This window comes from Monodelphis domestica, chromosome 1 (assembly GCF_027887165.1).
Source record: "Monodelphis domestica isolate mMonDom1 chromosome 1, mMonDom1.pri, whole genome shotgun sequence".
In the NCBI taxonomy this organism is placed as follows: Eukaryota; Metazoa; Chordata; class Mammalia; order Didelphimorphia; family Didelphidae; genus Monodelphis; species Monodelphis domestica.
Genome location: NC_077227.1, coordinates 87,961,972 through 87,987,194, shown reverse-complemented (window position 1 = coordinate 87,987,194; position 25,223 = coordinate 87,961,972). Strand labels below are relative to the sequence as shown.

General features: G+C 35.5%; 1 protein-coding gene across 2 annotated transcripts in view; it reads right to left on the bottom strand.

Moving 5' to 3' along the window:
* Positions 1 to 25,223, bottom strand: part of CPXM2 (carboxypeptidase X, M14 family member 2) — a 294,314-nt gene that overhangs the window by 26,965 nt on the left and 242,126 nt on the right. The window contains exon 14 of one of the 2 annotated variants that reach the window (XM_001376113.3): positions 12,177 to 17,129. The exons of the other annotated variant lie outside the window; for it this stretch is intronic. Coding sequence (XP_001376150.1) covers positions 16,876 to 17,129 — 254 coding nt within the window. The 3' untranslated portion in view covers positions 12,177 to 16,875. Of the gene's footprint in view, positions 1 to 12,176; positions 17,130 to 25,223 lie in introns of those variants that run through there. 2 annotated transcript variants of the gene reach the window in all.

Genomic DNA, 25,223 nt, shown 5'->3' with positions numbered 1-25,223 from the left:
TCATCTTGGATACTGCCAATTTGTTTTTTTTTTCTTTCCTTTTTTTAATTAGACTGACTAGTACTTTGTCAATTTTATTTGTTTTTTTCAAAGTACCAGCTTCTAGTCTTATTTATTAAATCAATAGTTCTTTGACTTTTGATTTTATCAATTTCTCCTTTGATTTTTAGGATTTCTAATTTAGTCTTTATCTGAGGGTTTTTAATTTGTTCACTTTCTAGTTTTTTAATTTGCATGCCCAATTCATTGACCTCTGCCCTTCTTAATTTGTTTATATATGAACTCAAGGATATAAATTTCCCCCTGAGTACTGCTTTGGCTGTATTCCATAGGTTTATGACTTGTGATTTACATATTTTAGAGACTGGTATTCCAGGATGTAGTCTTATGGCATCAACAAGAAAATATTGACATTAATATGATGAGCTATTATTCTAGAGTTATTCTTGAGTAATTAAATTAACATTCTTGGAGCAAGCCAGTTAACTAACATTGATTAATGACTTTCCTGTCAATACAGAATATCTCTTCTATCTGGTCTCTGCACTGAAAACATGATGTCCCAAAACACCTTTGGCTAGCATATTTCTGTCTAGTTTATGTTTCACCTGGTAACAATTAGGTTGTTTAGAAATATTATGTTTGTTATTATATCTTATCTTGTTAAGAGAGGGCCTTTATTGCTCTTGCTATCCATAAAAATATCCTCAAGGGCTAGTGGTGACATTGGACAATATACCAGCAGAAAACATGTTCTGACAGCTCCAACCAAGCTGAAAAGGTTTCAGAGATGGCCCTGTTTATAGACTGTGGTATAAAGATCAGGTAAACTTTTAAAATATATATATTTACCAGCTGTCTTAGAATCAGTTCTATATATTGGTTCTAAGGCAGAAGAATAGGAAGGGTTAGGAAATGAAGCTTAAATGACTTGCCCATGGTCAAACAACAAAGACATATCTAAGGTCAGATTTGAACCTAGGACAACTCATCTCTATGTCTGGCTCCTTTCCACTGAGCCACCTATCTGTCCCTCAGGCTAACTCTTTAAATCCTATGAGGTTAATTCAGCAAGCAAGCTCTTGGCTAATCAAGGGGAATATAGAAAAAGGAAAAAAATCTCTGCCCTCAAGGAGGGAGATAAAACATTCAAACAATTACAAATAGACAAGATGTCCATAGGATAAATTAGAGATAATCAAGCATAGCAAAGGCACTAGCCTTAATGGGGGATCAGGAAAGGTTTCCAGTAGAAGATAAGATTTTAGCTGAGACTTGAAGGAAGCCAGGGAATCCAGAAGATGGAGATAAGGATACAGAGAATTTCAGGCAGAGGGCAGACAGTGAAAATGTCCAAAGTTGGGAGATGGAGTGTCTCATTTGAGGAACAGCAAAGAGAACAATTTTAATGGGTTACAGGTGTTAGGGTAGGAATTTATTTAAGTGATTTATTTAGCCTTGTTTGAAGCAAAGAAAAATAAAGTGTAAGAATATTGGAAAGGGAGGAAGTGACCAAATTTTGAAGGGCCAAAGAGGTTTTATATTTGAACTTGGAGGTGATAAGGATCCATTAGAATTTATTAAATAGAGGAGAGAGATGGTCAGATCCATGCCTTAAGAAGATCAATTAGACAGCAGAGTGGATGGTGCGCTACAATAGGGAGAAACTTGAGGCAGGCTGACCTACTAGCAAGTCCCTGAATTAGTCCAAGTGTGAGATGATAAGAAGCAGCATTAAGGAATCCTAGTATATGAGGACTTAAGAGGGGATAAATGTAAGTAAAATTGTTGGAATTATGGCACACTCAATAGTATGATGGATTTATTTTTGAAAAAAATAATGAATTCCCTTTTGGACATACTGAATTTAGATGCCTACAAGACATTACATTTGAGATGTACCATAGACAGTTGGAAATGTGAGTCTGGAGGTTTGGAGAGAGATTAAGTATGAATAGATAAATCAAGGCATTTGACCATCCTCAAGAAAAATAATATAGAAGAAGAAGAGGTAACAGGACAGAGACTTGGGGTCACACTCATTATCAGTGTGTGTGTGACCTAGAGAAGGATCCAGCCAAAGAGAACAAGAAAGTGTAGACAGGTATAAGGAGGAATATTTGGATATGGCAATATTGTGAAAACCTAGAGAGAAAAGAATATTAAGGAAAAGAGGGTGATTAGCAGTGACAAGAATTATAAACTAGTCAAAAAAGATGAGGAATAAGAAAAGGGTATTGAATTTGGCAATTAAGAGAGATCTCTGGTAATTTAGAGAACTGTGGTTTGAATGACGAAGTCAGAAGCCAGATGATAAAGAATGAAGAGTCAAAGGAAAGAAAATGGAGGAAGCAATTGTAGTTAGCCTTTTCAAGGAATTTAGGCACAAAAGGAAAAGAAATGTGGGATATTTTCCCTCTTCCTCTTCAAACCTGGCTTAAGACACTTATTAGCTGTGTGACCCTGGGCAAGTTACTTAACCCTGTTTGCCTCAGTTTCCTCATCTGTCAAATAAGCTAGAGAAGGAAATAGGAAATCAGTTCAGTATTTTTGCCAAGAAAAACTCTTAAAGGGGGTATGAAGAATCAGATATGCCTAAAAAAAACTGTGATCATCTCTTAGCTACCAAACTACAGGTCATTCCTCAATCTCTATCTTTCTTGACTTCTCTGCAGCATTTGGCACTATTGGCCAGCCTCTCCTGAAGCATATTCTCCCCTCTCTAGGTTTTTATTACAACATTTTCTCCTGGATTTCCTCATACCTTTCTGACTACTTCTCACTCACTTTTCCAGGTTTTTCATCCTTGTCATGTCCAGGAACCACAGATGTCATCCAAGTATCTGTTCTGGGTTCTCTTCTCCTGCTTCATGATATCATCGGTTCCCATGTGTTAAATTACCATCTCTATGTAGATGATTCCCAGATCCTTATATCTAGTTCTCATTTAAAAAATCTATCTGAATCTGTGATTTTTGTCTTTCTAGATCTATTTTTCTTCATGAAAATTGCATGATATACACATATGTATGTACACACACATATATATATATTTATAAATGCTTATACATATATACATATAAATGAGACAGATAATAGCTTTCTTTCAATCTAGCTAAATAATAGATGAAAGATAAATAGACATAATATATAATAGATATGACAGGTGGATAATAGATTTGGCAACTAATAGATATGTAAGAGCAATATGATAGATAACTGGAAATTACAGATAGATAATAGAGATAGATGATAGAGAGATAGAAAATGAATGGATGGATAGATAAAAGAGAGTAGGTAGATGTTCAGTAGATGAATAGATGTATAGATGGATGGATAGAAAGACAGACATAAGTTGTTGGGTGTGTGGCAGACATTTGGATCTTTATATCCTTGGTATAAGGAACTGCTGCTGGGGAAACTTCCCACGTCCACTGGCTATTTGCCATCATCTTTTTTTAGAGAGTTGTACATGGCCCCAAGAGGGGGAATGATTTTAACCCTGACTGGTATTATGTATGTGTGTGCATGTGTGTTTATATGTATGTGAATATATATGTATGTATCCAAATAAGGACTAGAACCTAAATACCTCCTGATTCCATCCACTGTACCAAATGGCTTGTTGGCCGATAGTATTGCTGTGGAATTAATCATACTGAAGAATCTCCAGGAAACTGGAATTAAAGCACACAAAGTTATGGCATCCGTTATGCTGCACATTTGAGAATCTGTACACCTGCTTAAAAATTCTTAATAATAAATATTGATGAGTCACACGGTAATGCATACCCAACTTTATCAGGCACAGGATAACAGATGTAGAAGCCACCAAACAGGCAGGAAATTTTGTTCAACTAAGAAATGGGCGCTGAGACAAATATTTTAAAAATAAAGCTGGCAATGATTTAATAATAGGCATATTCTTTTTGGTTAGCATTCAATTCATCTCCTAGTTTCTCGAAATCCTAAAGCCTAACAAAATGGAAAGGCGTGGATTTGAAATAAATGGAAGAATATGGCATAATTGATAGTATGGTGAAGTCTAGGCTTCAAATCCTGCTTCAAATACTTAGTAGTTGTATGGGACTGGGCTAGTTATAATATTGAGTAAAGTCTAGGTCACTAACCTCAGTAAAAGAAGAAGAGGAACAGATCTATTTTAAAAACATTTTTTTTTACAAATACTGAAAGAGAAGAGCTTAAAGTTAAAAACAGTGAAGAGTGCTTAGATTTGGACACACAGAACCTGGATTCAAATCCTCAGTTGTTTACTAATGTGGTGATTTTGGGAAAGTCACTTCACCTGTTTTCTTCTGGTTCTTCATTTATGGAATGAAAGGGTAAGATAAGAAATCTTCTGGGTTCCCTTTTAGTTCTAAATATATGATCCTATAATCTTTTTGAGTACTTGAGTATTTATTCTGATCTATAGAATGAGTGAGAGGGGAATAATATCTATCTATAGGGCTATTATGAAAATCACCTGAGATTTTGCTCACTAATCTAGTATTAGTTATTACATTTAAGCTATATTTTGTCAAACATTCAAAAATACCCCTTATTCATCAAGGTATCCATGATGTATTTGACTGGAAGATTACCCAACACATGTGAGGAGCTTAATTTAGTTTATCGAAATGAATGGAATTGAGGGGATGAAAAGAATACAATTATCATTTATTACTTTCTACTTTAAAGTAAAAATTCAATCTGGTGATGCCAAGCACAATTGTATACAGTCGAAGTTTCTCTTTTCTTAACTCTGACATTTTGTCTAAAACTGTCTCCTAGACTTGGAATATTTCCTCCTTTTCCTCCTTCAAACTTTGTCTATCCAAAGAAATTTATGGATGAAGAAAAAACCGGCTGGTTAATCTTCCAGTGGAAAGCCCTTCTGAACTTAAAATATGGATCATGGACTCGGAGTTGGAGAAGACTTTAGTGGCCATTTATTCCAAATCCCTCATTTTTACAGATGAAACAGAAACAGAGTTAAGTGATTTGATCCAGCATCATATGGCCAGTAAGTGTCTGAAATTGGATTTGAATCCAGGCTTTCCTAACTTCAAGTTCAATGCTCGCTCTACTATACCTTAGCAGGGCTGATTCTTGGATATTAGATACCCAGGCATGAATTGTTGCAGCACCATATTAAAAACATTCTTTCTTGGTATAACCCAACAGAACATGCATCTTTACCACTACAGCTTTACCAAACAGTTAGCTTTTAGCATGAAAAAGAATGATAATAATTCAGATAGTAGACGAAGAGCTGCCTTTGAAGTTGGGAAGACCTGAGTTCAAGTCTTATCAGTATTCTAACACAGGTTGGCTAGTGACCCTGAGCAAATGAGATAAGCTCACAGTCTTCTATTTCAGTTATTCCCTAATTGATGGGCATCCCCTAAATTTCTAATTTTCTTCTACCACTAAAAGAGATGCTTTACATATTTTTATATGAAAAGATCCTTTTTCCTCTTCTTTGATCATCTTGGGATACAACCCTAGTAGTGGCTCAATTTTTCTATATCTCTTCCAGCATTTTCCATTTTCCACTTCTATCAAGTTGTGATAGGTGTGAGATGGTATCTCAGAATTGTTCTAATTTGCATTTCTCTAATCTATAGTGATTTGGAGAATATTTTAATACTACTAGTTTTGATTTCTTCTTTTAAAAATTGCCTGTTCATATCCTTTGACCACTTATCAGCTGGGGAATGGCTATTATTTTTATAAATTTGATTGTATCTTACATGCTGAAAAATAAGACCTTTATCAAAGAAGCTTGCTACACAGTTTTTTACAGAGTTTCCTTTTTTCTTTCCAATTTTGGCTGCATTAGTTCTGTTTGTACAAAACCTTTTTAGTTTCATGTAATCAGAATTATCCATTTTATTTCCCCTTGACTTTTGTTATCATTTAACTGGGCACAAAGTCTTCTCTTATCCAAAGATAGATCGAACAGGTATGTTTTCCCATGCTACCCTATTTTACTTAAGATATTAATATGACTGTCTGCTTCATGTCTGGCAGCCACCACAGACTATGCTCTGAGCACATAGGGTCTTTTTCTAGATGTTCTCCCATTTGGGGGGCATATAGACTGTGCCCAAACACTGTGCCCTGAGAATGTAGAAGGGGTTGATCTCAAGACATCCTGTTTTGCTAACCATTCCAGGAAACCAGTGACTTATTTTCTTGAGTCTGGATATACAGAGCCCTCCAATAAAAGCTCTCCCAAACTTCCCTATAAGGTGCTAGACCTTCCCTGCAGCTAATCCATAAGATTTTGCAATAAAACATCAACTCTATCCTCAAAAAGATCCTCTGTGAATTTTTCACATTCAAACCTACATTGGCTAAGCATTTCAATATCACTCTTTATGTCTAAAACAGCTATCCATTTTGGCCTTATCTTGGCATATGATGTGAATGTTGGTCCATGGCTAATTTCTGCCAAATTTCTTTCCAGTTTTCCTAGTACCTTTTATCACATGTAAGTTGTTATTCTAAAAGTTTGGATCTTTGGGCTTATCAAAGAATAGATTACTATGCTCATTGGCTACAGTTCATTGTGTACTTAATCTATTCCACTAACCTACCACTCCATTTCTTAGCAAATAGGAGATTGTTATGATGGTTTCTACTTTTGGTATTGCTAGGTCACCTTCTTTCACATATTTTTAATTGAGATTCTTGATATTCTTGACCTTTTGTTTTTGACAATGAACTTTACCATTTTTTCTATCGCTATAAAATGATTCTTTAATGGTTCTGTTGGTATGAGACTGAATAATGAACATGGCAGGCAGAATTGGCATTTTTATTATATTGGCTCAGATTACCTATGAACAAAAAAGTAAAATGTTCTTCATATATTCCCTGAGTTTGTCTTGACAGGTAGACTTCCTAGAATTATATATTTTCTGAAGTTATTTTAAATGAAATTTCCCTTATAATTTCTTTCTATTGGGTTTTGTTGGTAACATATAGAAATACTGATGATTTTATGTGGGCTTATTTTATATCCTTCAACTTTGCCGAAATTGTTAATTATTTCAACTAGTTTTTTGGTTGAGAATTATTTTCTTCAGTGAGATTTTGTACTTCTTTTCCATTTGGCCAATTCTTGACTTTAAGGAGTTATTTTTGTCAGCAGAAGTTTGTACATCTTTTATTCAGTATTTTTTGTGACTCTTTTACCCCCCCCAAAATTTTGTTTTGATAATTTTCTTCCTTTCCCCTTATTTCTTTACTTAATTTTTCTCCTATCATTCTGATATCGAAAAGTTTTTTTTTCACTCTTCCTGGAAATCTTGTTGGGTTTGTGTACAATTAACATTTTTTTCTTTCAGGCTTTGCTTATCATTATTTTAACTTCACTGCCTTCTTCTGAGTTTGTGTTTTGATTTTTCTTGTGTCACCATAGTATATTTTATCATTAGGTCTTTTTGTTTTTGTTTGCTAACTTCCCATCATATTTCTTGATTTTGAACTTTATTTTAAAAATGTATTCTATTCCCAAAATGGTGTGACAGGCATAGAAGGGGAAATATATTTTTAAATAATTAGTTATCACATTAAAATACCCAGGTAATTCTTTCCCTCCTTTACCTCTCCCCTTAGAGAAGACATCTTTTGAGAAAAATATATTTGCATATATAAAATTATGTCTTGCTTATTTCTATTTATCAGTTCTTTCTCTGGAGGTGGACATATACAAGACCTTTTTCAAACAATATTCATGTTTTGAATATAATACTATCTTTGATCTACTCATTTCAATATTCATAATTTTATGTTTGTCTTTCCATGTTTTCTTTTAATTAACCTACTTGTCATTCCTTATGGTACAGTAGTATTGCATCACAATGACATGCTACAATTTGTTTAGCCATTCCCCAACTGATGGACATCACTTTAATTTCCAATTCTTTGCCACAACAAAGAAAGCTATTGTAAATATTTTGGAACATATAGGTTATTTTCATTTTTTTCCCCTGGTAAAGTTAGGAAATAAACCAAATAGTGTTCCTGGGTCAAAAGGTATTCAGTTTTATAATTCTTTGGGCATAATTCCGGATGATTATCTGAAATGGTTGGATCAGGGTCACTACTTATTTTTCCTGAAAACTGCTGTCTTCAGAGGTAGTCATGGGGCTTTGGAAATTTTGGATGTTCCTAAGTTGTGTGATTTGGTGAGAGAAATGTTTGCTGCTTTCCTTATTTATACTATGATGCAGGAGCGGGCCAGAAAGGGCTCAGGATTCCTTGAAATTGCAATTAATACCACTCTTCAGAGCCTCTGCTCTCCCAGGACTGGATATGATACATTTCTTAGGGTTCTTGATACTTTGGGACCAGAAGTAATACTGCTTCTCAGGGCTCTTTTCCCTAGGGGTTACAAGTAATACATCTGAATAGGAGTCCCAAAATGGTAGCAGTTAAGATCTTTTGGGTTGAAAGAGAAAGTTCCAAGTTGTACAAAGTCAGAAAACTTTTGCACTTCATTCACCTTTCATTTGGCATTTGTTGGTACTGAAGTAGCCTTGAAGTATAATTAATTTAACACACACCTACACACACACACACACACACACACACACACACATATATATTTTGTATAGTTTGTATATATACATATATGTATATATAGGATGAGGTATGTATATATACATACATATATAAATAAGTTTATATATAAATATATTTATATTATTGATTGAATTAAATGTATAAATAAATAATATATATACATATAATGTATATATGTATATATATATGTATATATATATATACATAGATGTCTGTCAGTATACTGACACACATCCCATCCAATGACTTGTATTATGTTTAATCCAATGTCAGTATCATTTGGCTTCAAATGAGAGGGTGTTGCTATTATCTCTGATTCTACTTGCCAAGTATCACTTGCTTAGAAATTTCCCAATGATAAATAAATACACAAGTAAAATCCCTGAGATTTGAATGACTAACACTGACCAATGCTCTGGAGAAACCACATTTATCAAGTGTGTTGGAAATGAAAATACCAGCTTTAGCAGAATTTTGTACCCTTAAATTGGCTTCTCCTTTTGTTTATTTTATAAATTGGTATAACTTTTTCCAAACTTAAATCCATTTTCTAAGAACAAAGACTATCTTGGTAATGAGGTGCTTTTGCAAGTCATTAGTAAAGGAACTTGATTCTCCCCTTCAGTCTGCCACCTTACATAGGGGTGTCCCCTCTTGTCCCTTCTTTGATTACACAGAGGTGCAGACCCTACTCACATTATGTCCACATGACATAGGTTTACACTGGGCCAGAAAGGGAACCACTTTGAGGTATTCTTATCAATTCCTTCCTCACCTCAATCCTACCTAATTAGAACTTGAACATGATTATTCAGGTAGTTGAGAGAGAAAGAATAGACTGGAAAGGTGATCATATATTTAACAGGAGCAAAGTACTAATAAAAATCTTTTTAACACTAAAATGAAGTTCTCTAATTCAAATACACTAAACCTCCACAGCCAGAAATTTGTGGGCAATTAGTTTGAGTATCTAATTTTGTCTAAGGTCTCCTTACACAAGGATTTCTTTCCCTTCATGCTCAGGCTCATTCGTCAAATGCAATACTCTGGCAGACATAATACAAATGACATAAAAACAAATATGTGCTTGTAAAATGTAGGAAAGGCTAAATAAAACAACTTCTGTCATGCTTTAGCCACTGGAGAATACTGATGAATTAAAATAAAATATTCTTTCATATTTCAAGGGTTTGTGATTTTATTAGAGTGGATATTCTTTCTGCCAAATGCAGATTACAAAGTCTTCATTATAGAAGGTCTTCATAACTTGCTATTGCCCAAATATTCATTGTCTGGCTGCCAACTTTCTGGAGATGAGCCTCTCTGAAATTTGTTATGCAGATTTTCAACCATAAAACATAAGATTATGCTGCTGGGCCATACTCAAAATCTTTCCAGTATGGCAAGGTCTATAAGAGCTTGAGCCCTTCTGGAATAGGACCTACTGTTAGTTATATGGAAGGGTTAAAATTTTACTTCTGACATTTACTGCCCATATCATCTGAGGACCAAGTAATTTATTCTCCCCAGCCCTCATTTGCCTTGTTTCTAAAATGGGCGAAAGGACGGTTCGGTTGCATGGCCTCCCAGGTACCTTCCAGCTACAGATCATTGAACAATAATCTCTACACTGGTATGAAATATAAATCATAAAACCAAAACAAATTTTACATAGCAATTGAAGTCTTATGTAGCATCGATCTCTTGGTTCCCCATTATATTTACAAAGCATTTTTCCCCCAGAACTGAAGGCCAAGTATTTTCTATGGTGTGGAAGAGTATTGAAGTAATTAAGTATATTATATATGAGGAAATTAAGGTTTAAAAAGTTAAATAATTTGTCCATAGTCACAGAGATAGTAATCAGTGGTGGAACTGACATTGAAACCTAGATCTCTTGAATTTAAGTCCTTTTCCATGAACAGAAAAATCTGGTTCTGTCTTCTACGGTATATAGTCTATATTTTAGGGCAGTAGATAAATTGATGAATAACTATAAGCTCATTTTAAAGGGGATTCCTATGAGCCAGAATTAAATACATATTTTAAGAAAGTTAAAAAAAGAACATTCATACACACCTATTGACAAATGAATCAAACTAGCTCAAAAGACAGATTCAACTCTCTGTAAGTCACGATAATATCTGATTTCCTTGATTTGTTCATGTTAGATAAGTTTAATAGATTATTCAGAAAAGACTTCAGTGGAGGAGTGGAAGCCCTGGAATACGGTCTCAGGTTTAACATATAGCAGCAATGGAATTGTCATATATGTAAACTGTTCTCTGCATGTATGTAAACCACTAAATATTTCTGACCTTCATTTTCCTAATCTGTAAAATGGAGATGATAGTGATGATGATAATAGCTCACATAGGGATGAGAAACTGCACCTTTACAGACTTTGTAAACCCTAGAGTTATCTGCAGTTATTAGCTATTGTCAACATAACTAAAAACCAAAACATTATTTAGTGATTGGTAGAAAAAAAGTGAAAAGACAGTCAAGAATGTTGAAATTACAAGTATAGATTTTTTTCACTAACAAAAAAGCCAAAATAGAGCTAGTAAATTAAAATGTAAGCTTATGATTAACGAAGGCAAGGAAAAATGTCTGAGAGCATTAGCACTCGAACAGACACTTCAAGACCATAAGTTCTTAACCCTCTTTGTATCACATACTTTTGGGGCAGCACTCTGGTGAAGTCTATGGATCCCATCTTAGGTTGATGTTTTTAAATACATCAGATTAAAAAAAATCAATTATATTTAAAATGGATATCAATTAAAATTTATTGAAAATTCCCAAACCAAGTCAATAAGTATTTCTTGAACATATAAAAATGGATGAGAGCAACAAAATGAAAAAAAAAAACCCAACAGCTCCTGTGTTCAAGAGGTGGCAGGTTGCTTACCTTTTTGAGGCTTCAGTTTCCTGCTGTATTAAAGCTGGTGGTTGGACTAGGTAATCTCTTAGCTCCCTCTTTCTCCCATGAGATCCTTAGCAAAATCAGGATGTATGAGCTATTTTAAGGCAACAGGATCTCTTAGGGCCCAGGGTTCTGTAAGATCTGGTATTTGACACAATATGAATTGGGTGTCCCTGAGAGCATGCCATTGCTATCTGCCCCTCTAAAATGCTTCATGTGAAAGAATTCATAATAGAAGTTTGTATTAAATATGACAATTTTCACTATTAAAATAGGCCCAATTTCCTCTATTTTGTTCCAAAATTTCCCAACTTCCCTTTATCCCCGGGGTAAACCATATCAGCAAATCAGCATTTATGGGTTTTGTCGCTTTATTTCAAGTCCAAGGGTTCTGAGACCAAATTAGTGTGCAGGAAGATGTCCTAGAAATACCATGGGAATGAACAACTCCTCTACGACATTAAAGCAACAGGGGCTGAAAAGCTGCTTTACTGCTTTATTATCTATTTTCATAAAGTCTTTGTGTAACATTTTGTCCTGGTTTCTGACAGCCAAGTTTATGAAATGAGTTACCTAGGATGGCTTTTTTTCTTAACACACACACACACACACACACACAAAAGACATCTCAAAGTAAGCTGTAGAGCTGTTAGAGTTTTTGTTTTGTTTTCTTCTTTTGTTTAATTATTTCTGGAAATCCTGGGATCTGGGTAGGGAAGTAAAGATTTCATCATTATAAGGCAGAGAAAAGTAACTTAGAGAAAGGACACAAATATCCATGAAGACAATGGGGAAAATGTGGCATTGGGATTACAGAATCACCACAACCACATGGGTTAGCCAGAATGATCAACCTCAGTGAATCAAACTTACCCAATTATTTTTTATTTTTTTAAAATGTAGTCTTATTGGGCTATGGTCACATAGAAATAGACATGACTCCTCGTGGAACTGAAAATCTCCACTTTAATCTGGGATGATACTTTTAATCTACTTTGTAAAAGATTTATTATGATAAATTGCTACATTCAAAACCAACCCAATCCAACCTAACCTATCCAACACAATCCAGTTTTTAGCTATGTTGCTGGATCCCAATACTCTACCCTAAATTTGAAATATATTTTGCATCAGAATTCTGTGTTTTAGGAAATAGAAAATTGGCCCAAAAGCCTAGAAAATATGGGTTCAGATTCTGCTTCTGACATAATTATGTGATTTTGGACAAGTCCTTTAAGATCTCAGTGCTTTATGTAACTCTTCAGGAAAAGTGTAGACTTGCATTAGTAGACAAAGCTCCTCATGCAGGAATTCCCTATAGCAATGAATCCACAGGTCCAGTCCTTATCCATGTCCTCATCCCATAGTCTCTAAACCCAGATTAATTTAAATAAAAGTAATCCTCATATTAACTGATGATTTTACAAAGACACCTAAGTAAGCTGCTTTAATGATGCTTGCTAGTCAAATAGGCATATCCCATTTCCTCCACAGTGTGTGCAAAGTAAATGAATTGTGCATTTCTCCGATTAGAGGCTTAATCACACATACACAAAGGAGAAAGGCAGTTCTCCAAAGGAGAAATGCCTGGGCTAATTTGCCATATTATACTGCAAGTCTCTTTTCAAACATTTTTCAACATCAAAAGATGGTCTCCCTAAGAGAAATTCTCCTTAAGTCTTGGTATTTGACAGGGAGAATAAATATGAAGGGATGAAGTTCATTTTATGACATAACCTAAATTACTGAGCTAGCTGGAAAAATACCTAGAATAAATGGTGGGAAGAAAAATCAGTCAACCATTTGCAAGCTTATCTCTGGTGAAGCAAACAATAGACTCTTAAAATGAAGAACTCTGATGTGAAAAGAAAGTCAGACAATGTATTACAGTCATTGCTTCTCTCTCTTATTTTTTGAAATTATGTTGTGTTTTTTTTATAGTTTTTGAGGAATCTGAAGAAAACATTCTTTTAGAAATCATATGGAAAAGATAAGGAGTTTTAGGGTGGCCAAGTATACTTTCCATTTTGAACAATGAAAAAGGAGTGACAAAGTTGGCTATATAAATATACTGCACCATCTACCTCCAGGGCATTGCTCTGGTCCTTTCCAATGGAAAGAATTCTTCTCTCTCTTTGTACTCCTCTTTCCATGTCTGTTCTTGAAATCTTACCCCTCTTTTAAGGCCAAATGGGAAACCAAGTATTTCACTTGATTGTCTCAACCAATGGCAATCTCCTGTTTGCACCTAGGACAGCACTTGGTTAAATACTTATTATGGTCCTTTTTGTATTATAACTATCTGCATATACAAAACACACCCCTCAACACTACAACAATAATGTGAGCTATATGGAGGGAAAGATCTAAATTTTACATTTTGTGTAGCATCTAATATAATGCTCTGAATACAGTAAGCACTTCACCAATTTATTTTTAAGTGATGCTGAAGTTGGTAGATAAGCATGTAAGACAAGTAGGTCAATATCTAGGAGAACTGATCAGACAACTGAAGAGCTACAACCCATTTCTGAGTTTTTGTCTGATGAGCCTCTAGTTAAAGACAGCGATGTTACTGCAACTGTCCTACTGCAGAGGGTCGGAAGCATTGATAGAAATCAGTTGGGGAGAGTTCTCAACTAAACTACCTTTAATGACAAAGATTGGTTATTATTATTAAGCAATATCTCAACCCATTAGCCTTTGTCATTCCGCATCTGAGAAGAAAGGCAAATTGATGTCAGGACATATCTTTAGAATTTTGCCTTAACATGAGGAGAGGTAAGCTATATGTGTATATTTGTAAGAGAGGGGGAAGCTTATTGCCCATTAGGTTGATCTCTCCAACCTTTGATTAAGGAAATTACAGTGATCTGGTATTTATGCATGATGCAATACTCTTGAAGAGGATCAGCATAGAGAATTCATAATTACCTTTCTTTTCTGCCTTCCCAGGTCAACAGATTATTAGCATTATTAAAATCATAGGAAAAGAGAACTGGCTTTCTCATCTAGTCATTCAACTTTCAATGGATCCATTGAAGACTTTCTAGGCAATTTTTCATTAATTTCATTGGCACATGCCTGATTTGGTGGGTGTTGCCTTTTATATACTAAACCTAACTCTCTAGGATTATATTTGGTCAACTTTGCTACTAGCATTTCTCTAAAGGGAAATCACTGTAGTTGAGGAGTGATGGGTCACTATATAAATCACTTTTCAGATCTTGTAAAAAATCCTAGAAAGCCAAGAAATAAAAGCTGATTGAAAGCACTGCTTTTCTACAGGAAGGCTTATGCCATTGACCCTGTGTTGAAGGGTGGGTACAGTATTACCCAGGTCACTGACCTAAAAGCTGGGGCAGAGTAATCTTCTGAAAAAGACAAATATAATACACTCTTTAGAAACATTATTGCTGGAACATTACTTTAGGATTATTTCTAGCACACTTCTCATTTTGACACCCTTCTTTCCTTTAATATCAGAGCTTTCTCATTGAGGAAAAAAATTACTTTGATTAAAGAAATCCCATCATAGTGTAAACCTCAAAATTTCTCAGACTTATGAATGTTAGGGGTTTCCCCCATTGGGGAATCTTCTACTTAAAAAAATTCCCTAGCAGATGGTGAGAACTCTACTTGAGTGTGGGGGCTCCTAGCTATGGGAGTGTCCCTGCTCCACCCTACTTAAGACTGCTTTAGGACAGAAAACTGCTTGCTAAACAATGAAAGTACTTTGATCCATGCTTATGGAAGGGACAGGAAGTTCTATGAGTCATGACTGTTTTAGAATTGATACAATGGGATACTAAGTACCTATAAAGGTGGGGCAACTTGTAAACTACTAAAACCTAAAAGGGTGATAACTTTTCAGAGGTTTTTTCTTAATGAAATTTGTCGACACAGCAGCATTTTTTTCTGACTTACTAAAGAGATTAAAACTACTCAGCTGTGAATTCAAAATGGGCGGTCCTTTAGAAACATCTACAGTGATTGGTAGATGTAAGGACTTAGGGGAGGTGACAGAGGAAATTTTGCCCTTAAAAATAAGAGCTTGGATCTCATTCAGGAATCTCGATTTCTAACTCTCATTCTGAAGGAGAGCTCCTTGAGGAGCTCCTCTGAGGGGCTCTGTCCCTCTGGGGTAGGAGCTCTGGAGGCTCTTGAGAGAGGCCCTTTGAAACAATCTCTGGCTGGAAGACTCTTTGAGGAAGAACGCTGGCCTGGTGTCACTGGTATCCTTGTTTAGTCAGACCTTGTGGTGAGTGTTAAAAAACTGACTGATTTCTCTTTTAAGACTCAGGTCTAGGCCATATTGGCTTGAGGCCCTTCATACTTATTCCTTTCTTACACTCTCTCTCTCTCTTTCTTTGATTACTCATTGTATTGTTAATTAAAATCTCTATAAAATCCAATTGACTTGGGTATTTGAATAATTGGGAATATTTCCCTGGTGACCACCTTATATTTGATTTTAAAACCCAAGACACTGTAGTGAAACATATTTCTGCGGTCAAATTTACTCACCCTCTCTTATATCTATCACAATTTAAATCTTCCACTATTTTAATCACTACAGTTTAAGACCTCAACCATTTTAAATCTCACATAGTTCAGGGTACATTTACTATTGTTTATAAAACATAGGATTTATTTGATGTGGCTTGGAATGTAAAAACAAACAAACAAACAACTAATGAGATTCTTTCTCTTAGGATATCTACCAGCATCTTAAGTAGCAACAGTAATAATAACTAAGTCAGGGATAGCATTGTGAGGCAGATGTCACTCAGAAGGCTAATGTGCAACAGAGGAAAGGGAGTCAGAGAATCCAAATTCAGAGTCTGGTATCTATTGCTATTTACTACTGTGTGACCTTGGGTAAATTGCTCAAGCTTCCTGGGCTTCATTTCCTCTTTGGTAAAAAGAGGAGACTGGCCAAATGAACTTGGAGGTCCCCCATCTAATCTTTTAATCGTGCACCATGGAATTCTTGATGTCACTTAAGCAAATATTTTTTCTTCCCCTTCTACATCCTTGCCTGCACTTAGGGCAGGAACCTTAAAACTAACTTCTCTGTCTGATACGCTGAAGCCAATCTGCCCACTTCTATCCACTCATATTACCTTGCTACATTCAACCTAAACAATTCATATAAAGATCAGAAAATGGGAAATATTCTGAGCCTTGAGCTCTGTCTCTTGAGACTTTCCTTGCAATATATCCATATTAATTGACATTTCTTGAATTAAAAATAATAACAGTAACAATGAGCATGTTGGCTATGTAGCTACTAATACAATTGGTTTTTGATTTAAACAGGACTTATAAACCCATCTGTTGGGGTATTATCTCCGCTGCCGCCTTTGCCTGGCTCTCAGCTTCAAGCGCCTGACTGGTAGGCTGATTGGCTGCTTTCCAAATTTCTCCATGATTTCTTTAATCCTTGCAAGGTTGGTCTTGCTGATTGTAAAGTCACACCGAGTGGCTCCCATGTCATAACCCACAGCACAGTTCTTTGTTGAAGAGGTAAAGCCTTCTGCCCTGGCAGTGACTACATATTCTCCAGGATTTAGGAGACGCCAATAATCCCCATCGTTGGCTGTTAAAAAGACCAAAAAAAAAAAAAAACAGGAAAAATGAAATGAGTGTACTTCTCTCCTAACTCAAGTGTTGACATACTCATTTTAAGACAAGTCATCTAGCCAAAGACATGCTTCCAGGCAGCAAAGGCAGAATTCCTGGTATTTGGGTAGTTTAGCTTTTCAGTAAATTTGAGGAGCTCACATTTTTTCATATTTGGAAGCTCTATTAATCATCTTAACTGGAAAAGGTATTAATTTTAAGACTTTTAATTTTAAATTAAAAAAATACCTATAGCCCCAAGTCACACCTATGGAAAAGTCACCATGGACATATTTCCTCCTTCATGACACGACTGGGCCATTCATTATGGAAATGGAACTTCCAAATGCTAGACAGGGAAAATAAAATGCCATCCTGAAAAGTCATTATTGCTTTGGTTTCCTGATCATTCACAGCATAACTGCAAGAAAAAAAATGTTGTGATTTTTAAAATACTACTTCTTTTTTGAAATAGAGTGAAAAGGAATACTAAAAGTTAAGGCCAAATAGGTCTCGGAAAGAAGCTGGAATATATTTCTATTTTCCGTGCATTAGAGGCCAAAGTAAACTTGACAGGCTTACTGAGCTTCATGTATGTCACAGGCTGCCCTCTAGGCTGGCAGGGGGATCTGAAAAGAGTTCTTCTTAGGCAGAAGATGGTGAAAACAATTAATTTGATTTAAATAAATAAAAGCCTCAGAACTGTGGCCCAAGATATCTCTTTCCATTCTATCTCCCAATGAAGACTGAGCTGGTCTTCACTGAGTACCTACGATGCTTTGCAATGCTGCTGGTATTGTGAAGGAAATAAAAGGAGCTAAGCCAGAGGTTCTTTCTCCAAGGAGACATCAGCTCAGCTGAAAAGAAAGGCTAACAAAGAGGAAGCAGGGGTTATAAGCGCTATATTGCATGCCAATAGAATTTAAGTGTTAGGGGAATCTCATACTAGTGGAGTTGGTACTTAAATAAAGGTTGCAGAGGCAGAATGAATGGGAATTCCAGGTGAAGAGCAACAACAAGAATGAAGGTCCAGGGCTGCAGGATTGGGGATTAGAATGACCTGTGGAAGACCTATGATGGAGGGACCCAGGGAAGGATTTTGAGCTTGAGGAAAACAGTGTTTATATATGTTTGGTCTGGTGGTGGCAATGCAGGATGAAATTCAAAGAAAAAAGACTAAAATTATTAGGGAAGCTGTTGCAATAGTCCAAGTATGAAGAGATGAGGAACAAGATAAGAGTGATATAAATGGATGGAAATCAACAGATGAGAGAAATACTGGAAAGGAAAAATTTACAGGAGTTAGCAACTGACTAGATGTGTGATGGAGTGGAAGGAATTGAAGGAATTGGGTGTATTGAACTTGAGGAAGAGAAGACTCGGGGGAATATGATAACTACATTCAAAAATTTTGAAGGGCTCTCATGTAGAAGAATACTAGTTTTGTTTCATTTTACCACAGAGAGTAGAATCAGAAACAATTGGTGGAAGTTGTAAAGAGGGAAATTTAGGATTATGTGAAGATAACATTGAACAATTGTTATAGAATTGTTCCAGTTGTCTATGATTCTTTGTGACCCCATTTGGGATTTTCTTGGCAAAAATACTGGAGTGGTTTCATTTCCTTCTCCAGATCACTTTAAAATGAAGAAATTGAGGCAAACAGTGCTAAGTACCCAGAGTTACAAAGCTAGAGTCTGAATGCAGGCCTTCCTGACTCCAGGGCTGAATAGTTTATCTACTTTGCCAACAACTCAAGTTGCCTAAAAGTGGAATGGGTTGCCTCCAGAAGTGATGGGTTTTCCCCTTTTTGGAGGTCTTCCGAACAAAGGCTAGATGACCATTTGTTAGACAGATATATTACAGTGGGGCTTCCTTTCATGTAGGAGTTGAATTAGATGGTGGTTGAAATCCCATCTAAGTAAAATTCTATGATTTTCTGAGTCCCAAATGACACCAATTTTAAGAAGTCTAGGTTACTGAGAGAATGACTACAACAGGAGGCAAGGGAGAAGGGAGGGAAAGCTGCCTGAGAGAAATTGATGACTTCAATTTTGGACAGATACTTCAGGCGATGAGTGACACATCCAAGTGGAAATGTACAGGAGGAAGCTGGAGAAATAAGACTAGAACTTGGGTGAGAGAATAGAAATTGCTATGTCCATCTGGAAGTCAGACAGCTAAGAGGAATTGGCATTGGAAAAATTAAGCTGGACATTTTTGTTCTCCCAATCCCATAGTTGTCTTTCATGTAGCTATCTTGGCAATAAAGGGGTTGTTTAATTTTATTTGGATGTGATTTCTTTGGAGTACAGAACTTCTAGAGGAGGAAATTCCCTCTATAAATTCAGAGGGATAACTATTCTGCAAGAGTTGGTGGGTTGGGAAAGGCTTTAGGGCATAGAGAAGCTCTGTCTGCAAATCTAAAATATGACATTTAAAAAAAATATTTGATTGCCATCAAGTGCTGTATATTTTATACACTGACATCTTAGCATGTATTACTAAGTAAAATGTGGCAAATTGATGAAAAATTATAATCCAATTCAGACTTGAATTTCTATACTATATCATAAACATGACATTAACATGACATACCACTAATTTTGAACTTCTTATGTTAGCAGTTCACATTTATATAGTATTTTAAAGCTGACAAAGGGATTTCTTCAAAAGAATGGTATGAAGTAGGCAAAGCCATTACAAGTATTATTACTCTCATTTTACAGAGATGGTTTTGCTGAGGAATTTTGTATATTATTCCTGAGTTACAAATTACTAGAGGCCAAAGCAATGAATTTTTTAAATTTTCTGTATTTATTCCTTAGTCTCCATGAACTATAGTCAGACATAAAATTCTATTTATTTAAAGGGTACAAGAGAGAAAGAATAAAGAACTTAAGTGCCTTTATTAATGGAAACATGATATCACTGATATAATAATTTGTTAGGGATGGTAAATAATGACATTCCATGGGCTCTCAATAATGTTAATTCTAATGTCTTAGACATGTTTTTGAAGGGAAGATGTTTAATAGAAGTATTTAGACAAAATATTCCATTTTGAAGACTAACCTAACTAGAAATTGACACCCAGCCCAATCTATATTTATATATAACTCTAGGCTCCCCCAAAAGCTATGTTGTTGGACTCTAAATTTGGGTTGGTGCTTCCAAATGGGAAAAAAAAAAAACTTCAAATGTAGGTCCATATTCAACAGGCTGTGTCTGTCATCTAACTGACTTAATGTCAGAAAGGTTCAGTGCCAGAAGGTTGTTGTTTTGCTTTTTAGTTACATCCAGATCATGAAGACCACATGCAAAGGGTGGTAGTAGTAGGGGCTTGAGGAGGTTAGGTGATGTACTTATATTAGAAGAAGAAAGGTCCATACTAGCAGAATCACACCTTTTTGGAAGGTCTGAAATACACCCAGGAGGCCAATGCACTCAAATACTGAAATAAATGTCTCTTGACAGTTTCTCAAGACTATGCCTCATTTCTCACTTAGGTGAAAATACAGGGTTTTCACACATATCAAAAGTCACATCAAAGCTATTCTGAGGATTTGATATGAGAATTACATCCTAACTGGCCATTATCTTCCCACCAGAGAGGTAAAGGCCATGCATTATGGTTTCGCCCTTTAGGTTAGGCGTTTATGGGAATCAGCAGGTCTGCGTGGCGTGTGAGAAACATCATGCCTAGCAAATCCTATTAGGAAAAATTCCATGTGTGGAAGGGACTATACAACCGGGAGTCAGAAACAAAAACTAGCAATAACAACAAAGAAATGAGATCTAACTGAAATTCTAGGAAGTAGCTCTGGATGTGGCATTGTTATGAAAGAATTTTGAAGCTCCTTCTCCATTGCCACTGTACTTTTGGACCATCCAGTCACAAATAGATCTTAATGTGAGTAAATCACCAACTGGGCCATTATGTGCTAGTTAGCTACTACCATTAGAAAATCCATGGGTACATAATAAGAAGAGGGAGGGGGGGATGAGGAAAGAAGCTGAGCTTACTCCATATGAGAAAGGGCACCCCACAAATTCTTTCAGCAAAGATTAATGCCTATTATGGGAGGTGTCTGTAGAAAACCAACTTTCTTTGTTTATTTATTTATTTTTAAACCCTTACTTGCTGTCCTATATATGTCCTATAATTGGGTATTAATTCAAAGGCATACGAGCTAGGCAATGGAAGTCAAGTGACTTTCCCCTGGTCACATGGAGAGGAAGTATCTGAGGCCAGGACATTTCAAGCAAGGACCTCTGATCTCTAGGCTTAAGCTCTCTATCCATTGAGCCACCCATCTGCCCTTAAAATCTACCCTTCTAAAAAGAATTTGTCTAAATTAAAATGTACGGGAGTAAATATAATCCATCAAATCCTCGAAACTCGTGTGTCCATAGTCCTTGACATTCCCAGTCATGCTTGGTTCAGGATCTCTGATTTTATTCTTGTGGACAGTCCTCCTGTACATTGTGACCCTCCACACTTTAGCATATGGTTTCCATGAGATGCTGTGATCAAAGGAATTCATCACCTCATAGTCAGTCTTCTAGTAATGAGCTTCTTTAAACTTAACCAGGCAGATCTCCATATGTCCAACAATCAATCTTTGGCTGAGTCCATATTCAATGCCTTTCTAACTACCAGAGCTAGTGCATAGAATTAACCATTTCTAAAGGGCTCTTGATGTATTATCTCATTATTGGGGGGGCAGAGATGACATAATTAAAGTGGGAACCAAGGGTAGAATGGAGCATCTTAGTATTTCACATGAGGTGAAGGACTTTAGTTTTAATTTTCTCATTCCTAGAATAATGGCTTCTTCTACTCTCTATTATCACATGTGATGGGTAGTGTGGTAGAAAGAGAATTGCCTTGATACTAAGAAGGCTAGGATTTAAGCCTAATTATTCATTTTATTGTGGGATTATGGGCAAGTCACTTATCTCCCTTAGCCTCAGTTTCTTCATCTTTCAAATAGAAATGATGGATAATAATAATAGCCACAATAAGCATTTATAGAATGTCTTAAGGTTTGTAAAGTGCTTTACATATATGTTATCTCATTTGATCATTATGGAAACCCTAGGAAGTAGGTACTATTGGTTATGTCCATTATATAAATGAGGAAACTGGAGCAAACAGTGGTTTGCTGACATTCTCTGGGTCACAGAGCTAGTAATTTTCTGAGGCAGGGTTAGAGCTTGGGTCTTCCTTCATATTTCACCCTATATTCACAGTTCCACCTTTTTTTCTCTCCTCCCTCCCTCTCTATTTAACATTCATTTGTTCATATATATATGTATATGTGTGTATGCATATGCATGTATATATATATACCCATATAAATACATAATATATATTAAATACATAAGATAAATATATTCTAATAGATTATATATTAAAATAATATAAATATAATATAAATATATATAACAAATAAAATAAGTATGTAATATATTATATATAAATGACTTTATTACCTATCTCACACAATATAATCTTAGATATGAAATAATTTTATATATAAGCTACTTTGTAAGCATAAAGCATTATGAAATTGTACTACAATGACAATGATGACAGTGACTATTAGCAGTACTATAACAACTATCAGCTAGGTTAGTTACCCTAAGAAGTTCAGTATGTCACATTTTCAACTCCTTTTTTTCCCTTCTGCATTAACACAGAACTATAAGACCATAACTCAGGAGGTAGAAAAGACTTCGGACCATTTTACCCAACATTCTCATATTATAAATGCCCAATTTGAGGCTCAAGGCATGTCACTGACTCTCCTAAGGTCCCACAGAAAATAAGAATCAGAATAGGGATTTGAACTCAGAATCTCTGATTCCAGAGGTGTATCACATGCTAGAGACCTAATCTATCCTTAAGTAAATTGAGACTTCAAGGCTTATCTTTATAATGTCATTCTGGTGTATTTGTAGTTCTATGGAGAGAAAGTATTCCATATTCTGGCTCTAAAAATACTTTGTAAAAAGTTGTCAGCATTGCAGAACAATGGATTCCCTGTGTCTTAACCATGAGTGGTATTCAAAGCACCAAACCAAAAAAAAGTCTGTAGTTACTAAAATTGAACAAAACCCTTGTAGAGACTGTTCTTCCAGATGGAAATGTACAACTTCTTTCTCTCTATCCATCTTAATTCCATCTATCTTTCAAATTCAATCCAAGTCTCTATTTAACTCTTCTTGGAATTTTTCCTCACTATATATCTCTCTCCCACTTGTTTGCCATTTAACTGGGTTCTTCACTACTCCATGTGTTTATGCGTTGATAAGACCATATCTAGGATGCTGTGTTCTGCTCTGAGTACCACATTTTAGAAAGGATATTGATGAACTAGAAAGTGTCCACAGGACACCAATTAGGATGGAGAAGTGTGTCTAGTTCAGGCTGAGTGAAAATACATTTGAGGAATGGGGACAACTAGCCTGGTGAAGAGAAAATTTAGGAGGCACAGGTGACGCCTATCCTTCTCACTTTCTTACTCCATGTTTCCTTCCTTTTCATTTCATGGATTGTTATCATGTGAGACAGAATTTCATCTCCTTCCCCACCTCTTTCATCATCATATGGTATTCTCAGGATTTTCATTCAGATATAATTTGGACATAATAGCCTGTGAAGTTTGCCCCAGCACTTAGATTTTATGATTCTATGCAAAATGCTAAAGAGGAGGAAAAATGGAATGGGTATATGGATGGAATTATAATCAAATGAGTAGTACACTTGAAGTAAGAAAATCTAGAGTAGGGTCCTGGATCACCTTTGTGACCCTGAGCAGATCATCTTTCTGGTGTTCATTTAATCTGATTAAAAAAAAAGAACAGAGAACCACAGATTCTTAGAATTGGAAGACATCTCAGAGATAAAAGGAAACTTTATTTTTAAAAAGCCTTCAGCTTATTTAATGCAAAAATCTCTTATGAAATGAAACTTGTTAGCTCACATAAGCCTAGAACAAAAATTAATATAAATGCAAAGCTTATGTTGAGCTTTTAAAAACCATAAAACACATAGAATTCAGTGATGCGCATAAATTACAGAATGCATCCGTCAAGCAAATATGCTGAGAAAATATTTATAGAAAAAATGACCAAAAAAGGAAAGAGAAATAATTTTCCTATTAGCTCATCAGATATGTCCCCTTAATGACAGATGTCTGAAATTCACAGTGTACTAACTAAAATATCTATAATATAGCCCATATAACCCTCAAACTTGTTTTGCTTTCCATGGAGCTTAAAAAACTTGATATTCAAGGTATGTAAGGATCTAGGTAGAAAACAGTATTTTCCATTTCTTTCTGAACTAAATGGATAGCTCATAGACAATATTTAAAAACTACTAATTTCAATCAAATCAATTCAACTATTACCTGAATAGCCATGTACAAGGCATAAAGTGGACACAGAAAATAGCTTACTATATAGTAGTATTTCAGACTTTTGTTCTAAAATATATTGCTATGCCTTTTAATTTATCCTTATCTTTGGAGGAGCCACAAGATAGGCATTTAATAATTACTGGTTGATAAATATGGCATCATCATGTTTTTATGAAATCTTGTTTTATTTTTTTTTAAATCAAAACAGAGAAAAGCAGGGTGCACAGAGGATAAAAGGCCAACTACAGAGGCAGTTTCAAGACCCATCTCTGACAAACACCAGGCGTGTGATCATGACTAAGTTATCTAAACAGTCAGTGCTCCAAGCAACTCTGTCAAACTAAATTAATGAAGAATTACTTATTTACACTAGTGGAAGGAATTTTCTCACTGAGAATCTCTACACCAATAAGTTCAGACTATTCACCTCCTTGTCTAACTCTTAAAAATTCCTTTAAAAAGTCGAAACATGCCTGGTGTTGAGATAATACAGAATTCATTTATTTCTTCCATGGGGTACCTTTTCTGAGTTGTAATAGGATGAGTGCTATATGTAGAGTCATAGAATTTGGGTTCAAATCTTAGCTTTGTTACCTAGTTTCCATGTGACCTTGTGTAAGTAATTTCATTCTGAACTTCAG